This window comes from Alnus glutinosa, chromosome 3 (genome assembly GCF_958979055.1).
Source record: "Alnus glutinosa chromosome 3, dhAlnGlut1.1, whole genome shotgun sequence".
Classification (NCBI taxonomy): Eukaryota; Viridiplantae; Streptophyta; class Magnoliopsida; order Fagales; family Betulaceae; genus Alnus; species Alnus glutinosa.
This window is the reverse complement of record NC_084888.1, coordinates 6,460,510-6,471,102: the sequence shown is the minus strand read 5'-3', so window position 1 is coordinate 6,471,102 and position 10,593 is coordinate 6,460,510. Positions and strand designations below refer to the sequence as shown.

Genomic DNA, 10,593 nt, shown 5'->3' with positions numbered 1-10,593 from the left:
GTGTAAACTGCTTCAATATTTATTAATTTTGTTCACCTGATCATGATTAAAATATTTCTTTTGGAAGCTAGCTAGCAAGCAAGATCATTGTGTGAATTTATCTGTTTTCTGTCTCAAAATGTTTCTAAATGTGACGTACTACCGAGCCGAGTATAATGTAGGAACAGGGGAATAGCTAGCAAGGATCCCACGCTAAATTATCTGTAGAGAAAATAAAAGATTAGTTGAATTAGTGATGGTAAATGCCAATAAATATGACATCAGCAGAATATATACTGTAACGTCTCACATCACCTAAGTATGAAAACGGGAATTTATTTATATGTATATTCACACGTATACCATTCTTGAAATAACGCATTTTAAAGTCGTGATGATTATGAATCTATAAAAATTTTGCAGTTAACCATGCTTATGTGAGAATAATATCAAGATGGGTGATATCTTGGGAATTGAAGTTTAGTTTGAAAGAGTCAAAAGTAAATAATATTGTGTCGTTAAGAGTGAATTATACATTGCGTAAATAAAAATAAAAATATACTTGTAAACACATCTCTATTCTCATATTCAAGCGGTGGGATGTCACATGTATGCATTGTGTGCATTGGCTTCGAGAACTATATTATATATATTTAATGCATAATTGAGCATGACACCCCGGCCAGTGACGGGCTGGGAATTAATTAATTAATATTCAGTTTATGGGCACGGCGCATGCCTATCTCGCCACTATGTATGACTCAAATTGAGAAAATTCCTACTCATCCAAAACCCAATCTTTGATGGCAATGACGTTGATAGACACTTGTTAACACGCGTGTCAGAATCTACTCGATCATCCTAATTTTAATTGTGTTTATCATATCAGTATGACTTCAACACTAGTACCAAATTATTATAATATAGAGAGTTAATTTGTCTTTATCTAGACAATATTATTGGAGTATGTGACTAGCTATGCACTGATAACATAATATTGCTCGATCGAGTTACGTACCCAAGATATACGGCATGTCATTGTCAAAGAGGTCGCCATTTTTCGCCAAACTGGTGAGGATGCATGGCGGATGCGGATGACAGTTGGCTTGATGCAAATGCTTCTTCATTTGATTGGGGGAGAATGATCTGAAGTCATTTTCAACTACGTACCTGACCCACCATGCATGGAAATTATCTTAATTTCTGTGTTCAAATGGTTGCCTTGGCCAAATTGCTAGATCTCTTTTGTACGTCTCTGCAAGCAAACGGATCGATCGAGCTAGCTTTGATGTACGTTTAAGAAGATCACCTACAGTTGGTATATGATGGCAATCAAAATCTTGTTTCTTTGATCAGCTGAAATTGACTTGTTTAGCTTCTCTTGCGGTCTTGGAAATTGTTTTAGTGTATGATGGCCGCTGATCTGCATGCCTTGATCGAGGCCGCCACTCAATTCGGCCTCCAATATTTGATCGATCGATACGATCTTGTGAACTGATTACATGCAAAAGGCCAAGTCATGGGACCATGGGAGAAAATGTAGAGTCGAGGTTCAAGTTCAGAATTTTGGTTTTAATATTATATTAAATTATGACTTATTTTAAAAGTTTAAATTAATAATAATAAAAAAATGTATAACTTTAGTTATAATTTTTGATCTTTTATAAATTTGAAAAAAAAAAGAGTATCAAAACTTTAAAAAATGTCAATTTAGGGTATTCATCTATCAATTTTTTTTTTCAATTTCAACAATTCGTTAAAATTTTTCATTAAATCTTATTAAAATTTTCAAAATACATGACAACACTAACAAAATGATTTGCCATCGATACAAGGCAAATACAATAAAAAGCCACAGGTAACTACTAGCTAGCTCGCAATTAATGCTGTTGATCGAGTCCATTTGGTATGAAATCGGGGGTAGCTAACTGAATTCGTGAATGGAATTCGATTAGATTCTTATGCTTCGTTTGTTTCAGTGTAAAATGGTTTCCGTCGTAAAATAGTTTCAAAGAAGTCATTTTTCAGAAAAATATTTTCCGTCGAAATTATTTTTCGGTGTTTGGCGCATACGGAAAATTACAAATATTTTTTATATTTTAATTTAATCATATTAATTTAAAAAATTAAATTTTATTCACAAAATAAAAAATATTAATATAAAATAATATAAAAAATATTTTTTAAAATTTGGCATATACAAATTCCAGCAAAAACCAGCCGGATCCCGACCAATTGACCGGAAACCGGCAGTCCTGGCCAGTTTCCGGCCAGCTGACCAGAGATTCGGCCAGAACAGTCAGATCCAGCCAGATGCCGAGGGTCCGTCCAGGATTCCGGCCAGATGGCCGGATCTCCAGCGTTCTGGCCTGGATCCGGCCGCTCCGTCCAATCTGGCCGGAATCTGGCATGGCATCCCCGGAATCCGGCGACATTTGCCGGACGTCGCCGGATTCCAGCTTAATTTGTTGAATTCTGGCACCGACCGGAGTCGGAATCTGACTTGTCGAAATTCGACAATAATCAACTGCTTGAACGTAAAGGTCGACTGCATTGTTTAAAAAAGAATCGACTGCATCTACCATTTACGGAAAATGATTTACGCTTTTAAAAAGCGTAAATCATTTTCTGAAATTTATTAAACATTTTTGGTCAAATGGAAATCATTTTTCGGTTAACCATTATTTTCGCCTCTACCATATACCAAAAAATACTAAAATCATTTTTCAGAAATCATTTTACGCCGAAACAAACGAGGCAGTAAAGGATAAGAATTCTATTATTAAAGGACCGTTCAAATTACACAAAATTTCAAACAGTACTTTAACGAAAAGGGTTGCAGAAATTGATGTAATTAGTATTACGTACATCGATCACCATAGTGTTTAGGTAACCATCAACATCACGTTGTCGATCAACAAGAGTCAAGATTACCATCAGCCCCTCATGAGTCATCACATTCAATTCGCGTCTGTACGTGAAGTCTATCACGTACGTGAGTGAAGCAAATGGCAGTCTACTCATATATATATATATATATGCGTGTTCGTAAGGTGCTTGTGAAGTAATACAAATTCCATATTGTTGATGTAAAAATTTGGATGTGAGACGTGTCAACTCCTGGTTGATCTTCAGACCCCGAATAGATGGAAGCAGAAAACCTTGAAGCAACCTTCTCTACGTCCTGCAAAACAAAAGGAACGGCGGGGTTTCCGGCCGAGCCCCCTCCGACAATCAAATTAGTATGAGCTTAATAAGGAGGAGAACGAGAGAAGTTTGTTAAGATTAGAGAGTTTAGGAGTTTTCCTGTCTTGTATTTTTCTGTATTGACCATCTTTTATCTGTTTCATTTTTTCCCTTTCTTTATCCGTACAGCCATTTATTACCCTGAGATGCTTATCTTTTCTCAATTAATTTCCTTCGGCTGTCTCAGACAGTCATCTCAAGCCACAGTTTATACTTTCTCATATGGCGGCTGTTGTCTTTGATTAGCAGGATCAAAGACTTTAATGAGGTGATCTCCTTATTAAAGTTCTCATTTAATGCTCTGTTCCTCCTCTTCTTCTGTCCGGATTTACCCTGTTGTGGCCGTTGAACTTTGCGCTCTTCCGGGATCAATGAAAATGTTTTTTATTTTCTTTTTGGAAAATTTCCCTAACACATATATTGGTGATGGGATTCTTGTGGTGTACAACCTTTTTGTCTCGTAGTATACTCTTTGTTTTGCTTTTTAAGATTTTCTCTGTTTTAATTTATCTACGTACGTTTCTGTTTAAGTGTTACATTTAGTACGTAAGTCTAATAAGTTGGTCCCTAATATAAAGTCATCATCAATGCACATGTAACGTTATGATTTGATAAATGTTAAAGCTCATTTTAGAGTTTTTTTTTTAAGATCTTTTTTATACTGACAAAGCACACTGTTTTTAATAAAGAAAAACTACAGCTTGATTTCTCTCTCCTGTTTTTATTAAAAAATACATGATGCCATGTGATCAACATAGAAGGACCTCATAAGGATACTAGAGGAAGCTTTAGCATATCCTCTTATGATTTTATATATATATAAAAGAAATGCTAGAGTTCATTTTAGTGTCCTTCTGAAGTCTTTCTATGCTGATATAGTACTCTATTTTTTTATTTTTATTTTTTATATAAAAACATAAGAGAAAAATCAAGCTGTAATTTTTCTTTGTTAAAAACAATGTGTCATGTCAGCATAAAAAGATTTCATAAAAAGCTCTGACATATATATATCACATTATGTTGAGAAATGCTATTTTTTCTTGTCCTATATATCAACTCTATTTATAGCTTTTTCGAATTTACGATTAAATTTGTAAGAGATTCAATGATAAATTTAAATAAGAATTGGACAACAAATAGACAAAAATCGAAAGAATAGCAAGTTTCGGTTGAATAAGAGAAATGATCCATGCACTCTCAATGAGTTCCATTCCAATATACCTTTTAAGTAGTACATTTATTATACACTATGATTATTTTTAACATTTCCCGTTAAATAATGATTTAAAAGTTTGATTGCAGAAGAAAAGATTCATAAAAGTTTGATGAATAACGAGTAAGCAAGCTTTTAGCCACTATTGGCTTTTGCCATGTCATCTTGTCAGTGGCATGGAGTCTTAGACTACGACATGACATGGACGGATAACGCTACTTTGCCGAAAGTGGGCTTGTAGTTTTGGAAGGATTTATCAGCTTACCATCTTCTGGTTGACACGTCAGTCTCCAGTCTTGCAGTAAATTTTTTTAAAAAATATATATATAAAAATAAAATTATGATATTTATTTGATGTTAATTTGAAGATGATAAATCGTATAAAATGTCATAAAAATTCATCTAAGCATTAATACGGACCACGGTCCTATTATATATAATTAATAACAACGACGACAGTAATTACTAATAATATATAATCGAATAATTTATAGGCCGGCCAAGATCCAGAATGATTAATTGCATGCTAATTATCTTACAGCATGCACATGAAATCCTCAAGCGAAGCAGATCAGACACGACGTATAATTAATGTAGTACGGTTACTGGAAATCACATGCATTTGTACGTACGTAGTTTAATATATAAGTATACAAATAACAACAGCCAGGATCTTCATGCATGTGGAACGCAGAACTGCAGAAGCAAAGGTTTGTTCTCACTCTTGTTTAAACAAATAATATATATATATTTAAAAGATTGAACCCTCTCGGCCGGAAGCTTGCCTCTACTTGCGCCAAATTGGAGCAATTAAATGCCCGCAGTCATGCAAATGAGGTTATTAAGTTTACCTGTCGCATTTTATTACTTAATTTTGTTCACCCTAAAAACAATATTAATTTAAAAGAAAAAAACCACCCCTAATGGCCTTAGAGGCATTTTGGCCTCCTCCAAAAGAGACCGCTGTAGGGGTGGCTGATTATTGAAGTGATTTAGCCACCTTAGAACATCACTCATTGGGAGTGGTCAAACTCGCCCCATGATCGGCTAGAGAAGGTTGATTGACCACCCTTAATTAATAACCTTGAGGGAGCTGAACCACTCTAGCTATGACTAGAGGTGGTGGTCAAATTGCCCCAAATGCTCTTAGAGGTTGCGCGGAGGGCTCTCACATTGGTGTAGTGATTATGTTCCGATGTTGATACAAATGTGGTAGTCAATGGTGGCATGAACGTGTAGTAGTGGGCTTACGTAGTGGTATAATCAATAATGGTGGCGGTTGAAGGTAACGAAATCTTAAAATAAAAGAGATGCATGGTTAGGGCTATGTAGTTAACATGATAAATATCATGGACTGACAAGTGAATTAGTAAAAAATTATAATACCTTGAACAGAATTTTTTTTTTTAATATGATTATGTCTAATTAATCACAAATAAACTTTGAAATACCCTAACATATATGTAGAAAAAAGGTAACAGAGATACATATTTGACTTTATGGTATGCGATGCATGGGAATGAATTAATCAAAAATGTTAAATAAATTAAAGGAGCCATCAAATTGGAAAACAAGAGGCAGCCTGCAGAAAGGAGTAAAAAAGGACGAAAATTGAAGACAATCAATCAAACTGTGATTCTTGAGGCAGAAAATTCCATCAGCTAACCTTTATCCAACTAACTTGTGACAGTGCCACGCGCACAATCCCAGGAGGAAAAGAAAATTTTATCTCCAACACCGACCAATTACTCCATGGGGACCATGACCATCCAGTTCTACAGGATTTGAAGCCCACGCAAAGATACAGGGGAGATCTGGAAAAGGAAAAACTCGAATTGAAACCCGTGGGCGTAGTACTCCTAGGCTGTCAGCCGCCATGTCCCACAACGTTAACCACTCAAGAAAAACAGAGGGAGAGAGATGAAAATTGAAAACCATCCTCATATATAGCAAGCTCTTGAAACTGTAGTGTGTAGATGTGAGATCAAAAGACAGATTTTGAGTTTTCACGTTTTTCATGCAGGAAATTAACAAAAAGGGAAAAAGTTTATAGCTTACAACTTCTCAGGAAAATTAAAAGCATTACATGAGAAATATAAAATTAAAAGTGATCAAAACAAATTCCAAGATTTATTTTTTTATTCTCTCTACACATTACTAATGAAGCATGATCACCCTCTTATATACAAGAGCTCCTATACCCCTTGGATGAATCTGAATCTCCAACCATTTGACTGAGAAAAGATTATCTTTCAATTCCCTCGATCTGTTTTGGAAGCCCATCTCAAAAAATAACACAGGCATTTGGATTCTCTTCCATGCTCTGGTGGTAGTAATTATAATATGTGGCGAGGGGGGGATTATATGCTTTGTAAGCCTTGAGAAGCTCTGCAATAGGGTCGGGCTCTTTCTTTTTCTCTTCCTCCTTCTTCTCCTCTTCTTTCTTGGGTTCTTCTTTCTTCTCTTCTTCTTTCTTTGCTTCCTCCTTCTTTGGCTCCTCTTTCTTTGCCTCCTCGCCCTTGCCAGCTTCTTCCTTCTTTGGCTCCTCTTTCTTCTCAGGCTCTTTTGCTGGCCCTACTGAGACTATATTTGTCGTTGGCCAATATTTGCGCAATTTGCTCACTACATTCACCGGATCCACCGTTCCTATCACCGTTAGTTTCTGCTCCTTCATGTCCATTGAGATGGAATCAATCCCTACAATAATAAAATTACTTTTAACGTAAAGTTTCTAGCAGAAAACAAAAGTCATTCTATTTTTCTTCGCTTAAATTCTTGCAACTTTTTTCTTTTCTTTTCTTTTTTCTAAAAGAAATAAAGGGTATTTTTAAAATTTTGAGACTTCCGTTAAGATTTAATAGAAAATTCTAATGGAGTGGTAAAATTAAAAAAAAATTGAAAGATTAATACACTAAACTAACACTTCAAAAGTTTATGAGTATAATAATATATAGTAAAAGTGATGAAACATTAAAGGTAGTAAATAAAGTTTTCTCTAAAATTAACTAAAACTAATTAAAATCACATCAAAAATAAAAATGAAAATAAATTAATAGTACCTAAAAAAGTCCTCAAAAGTACCAAATACCAGTAGGGTTGCTAATTTTTCTATAATAAAGAGGAAAAATGAAATTAAATCTAAACCCTTCAAAAGTACAGTTTTTTGATCACATCCCACACACTAATATACTAATCACCAAACAAATGTGGCAACCTCAACTTGAATTTCCGTCTGTTTGGACGGGACACGACACAGGCCAAAGCAGGTAAAGACTTATTACAGGATGAAATCTGTGTTCCCCGGTAGACCAATCAATACGTGACTTGCAGGAGTAGTAAATATGCGTAATATATTCCTTCAATATATTAATAATAACAATAATAATAAATGGGAACACAAATAATTTTTTCTAGCAAATTTTCAGTTGCTTCTTTCCTTTGAGAAAAACGAAAGGACATTAACGTAAAATAAACGGAACAATGATTTCATACCAGAAAGACTAGAGACAGTTCTCAAGGCCTTTTGCTTGCCTTTGTCGTCCTGTATATCCAGCTTCAGTACAAACTTCTGCAAGAACAAATCAATATACACACACAGATCTGGTTTAGATTCTTAACCAAAACTCTTCAATAATCGCTTATTAGATACTAAAGAATCAAACGTAGCTGGTATTTCTAGAACAAATAAAGTAAAAATTTCAGAAATCCGTAGAAAAAAAGAATCAAAGCTCCCTAAAAGTGGAGCATTCGGGAACCTCTGACAATTTATTCCATGGAATCAACAAATAAAACGAGAATCTGAAGTAAATTAACAGACATGACTCAGATTATCTAGCCAATTAGTAAAGTTCATGAAGAATCAGAATTGGGTCACAGTAAAAGAAGAAAAAGAGGATCAAAATCCAAAAGTGGGAAATCAGACCTTCATGTTTGTATTCCTTTTTCCAGGAATATTATGCAGATCAAAAACCGGAAATGGAGAATGTTGAAACAGATGGAGAGGAATAAGAGTAAGTGTGGTTGCGGAAAAAGTACGAAGCCAAGACGGAATCGAATAATACTTTGTTGAAAAAGATAAGCGAGGTTTGGACAGAAAGGGCCTGGGTTCCAGAAAAATCCGAATCGATACAAGAAATGCAGAATAGGAGAGAGAGAGAGAGAGAATGACAGAGAGAGAGAGAGAGCTTTATGCTGAAGAAGGGGGGTAAGCAGTGGGTGTATGCAGCCCATCAGTTTTATTTTGAACGTGAAGCCATTTGCCATCGCTCTCAGAGTGATGTCCACGCGATTGATAGGAGAGTGAGACTACGTGGCCATACGTTAATAATTCCTTCTTTTTTGAGAAGGACAATTTTTTTGCGCAGAAAACGAAAAAAAAAAGACAAAAAAAAAAAAAAAAGAAAAAAAAAAAGTAAGAAATTATGAATCGGAAAGAAAAGTGACGGGGAAAAATTATATTTAAGCCCTCAAACTTTCGACTGTTTTGAAAGTAACTCCCTAGTGGGCCTAATCTACTAGTTTTTAGACTCTCGCTCTCAAACTATCAAAAAGTTTTAAAAATATATATTTTATCAAAATATACTTATAACAACCTTGCCACATATTATTTTTTAATTAAAAAATAATAAAATAGCCTGGCCAGCCAACCCAATATATTTTTTTTTTTCGATTTTTAATTTTTAAATTTTGATTTTTTTTTTAATTTTTTATTTGAAAAATGACACGTAGCATGAATATTATAGATATATTTCGACAAAATGAATATTTTAAAAACAAATTGATAATTTAAAGGGTCAAAATCTAAAAGTTAATAGTTTGAAGGGTTTTAAATATAATTTTTCCACGCGGCTATATGCAATTATGACAATCACCTTATTTGAGAGGAAGGTTTGTTCTATAGTTTGCGTCCTTGTGTTCTAAGGAATATTTACCAATTTCAAATAGGTAATTTCCTTTTGTTTTTTATTTTAAAAATTTTCTTTATATTAACGAACTGATAATGCTATTATTTTATATTAAAATTTTATCAAAAAATCCCCCGCGAGTACTGTGCTGTTAGTGGAAAACAACTCATGAAGTAAGTTCAATAAATTGGACTTCAAAATAACTTATATTGAGATCATCATCTTAATCAATTCAATTATTTGGATGACTTTGTATTATATTTGATCTATTATTGGTTATCCCAAAAATTCTAATTTAAAGTTTTTATTAAATTAGAAATTACAGGTCATGATCTTCGACAAATATCAAAAGCTCTGTTCTCTCTCCTCACCTCCTCTATGAAATCATCTATGTGCAAGCCGACATGAGAGGAAAGCCAAAAGAGCTTCCCTCCCCCCCTTCCCCCTCCCCGTAACCTCCACCCGTTTCTTTGTAACCTCTACCTCTTCTAAGGTAAACTCTCTACCGAACCACCTACTTTTCTCCTGCATCAAAGGCCATAGAATGGAAAGCCAAAAACTCTCATTCACCCCCTTTTTTGAACCTTCTGCCTCTTATGAGATGACTATTATGTTAGAGCTATTTCTAGCAAAATTTATGTTTTTCAGTTTCCTGTCTCCACACAACAGATATTACCGGTTATTTCCATCTTCCTCCATCGAGTTTTTGTGATTTTTGGATAGATAGTAAGATTGAAATTTTTAAATCTAGATCTACGCTCATCTGTCCAATATTGCAAGACACACACACCTCATTAGTGGGTTCGCCAACGTCCCCCGCTTCCACCGACAATCGCCTCTTCCTCAACCGCCCCTTGCACATCGACGCGTGACCCCCACGCGCTAGGGAGTTTTTCTCCCTTTCTGGCGCTTGGCTAGGTGTGATCAAATACTCGCAGACCCGCCCCAACCCGCACCCCCTGCCCCTAAAATCTCTGGTTTTAGTTAATTTTCTGGGGTTATGGGTCCAAAAATGGTATATTTGTGCGGGGTGGGTTGGGGGTTGGAGTTTTAAAAACCCTAGGGACCCGTTATGTCCTGTAAGAAGAAAAAATAAGGAAAAAGAAAAAACACAGGTCCATTAACCTAACCCTAGTACCCTTCTTCATTTTTTTTTTTTTTTTTTTTTTTCTTGACTTTGCCACACACCTTCAGACCTTCTTACTTCTAGACTCTTCCATGAGTTCCAACAGCAGCAGCTCCTCACCTCCT

The 10,593-nt window shown here is 35.1% G+C and overlaps 1 protein-coding gene across 1 annotated transcript; it reads right to left on the bottom strand.

The window, feature by feature from the left end:
- Positions 1-6,434: 6,434 nt before the first annotated feature.
- Positions 6,435-8,641, bottom strand: LOC133864652 (heavy metal-associated isoprenylated plant protein 39). The gene is made up of 3 exons (XM_062301054.1): positions 8,361-8,641; positions 7,931-8,006; positions 6,435-7,135 (listed from the first exon to the last, which is right to left on the bottom strand). The coding sequence occupies exons 1-3, from the start codon at positions 8,364-8,366 to the stop codon at positions 6,723-6,725; spliced, it is 495 nt and encodes a 164-aa protein (XP_062157038.1). The 5' UTR covers positions 8,367-8,641; the 3' UTR covers positions 6,435-6,722.
- Between the last annotated feature and the right edge of the window lie 1,952 nt (positions 8,642-10,593).

Bases quoted from the DNA above. Each gene is read 5' to 3' on its own strand.
- LOC133864652 (XM_062301054.1), bottom strand. The intron at 7,136-7,930 runs GTATGAAATCAT...TTATTATTGTAG, and splicing joins AACTGTCTCTAGTCTTTCTG to GGATTGATTCCATCTCAATG.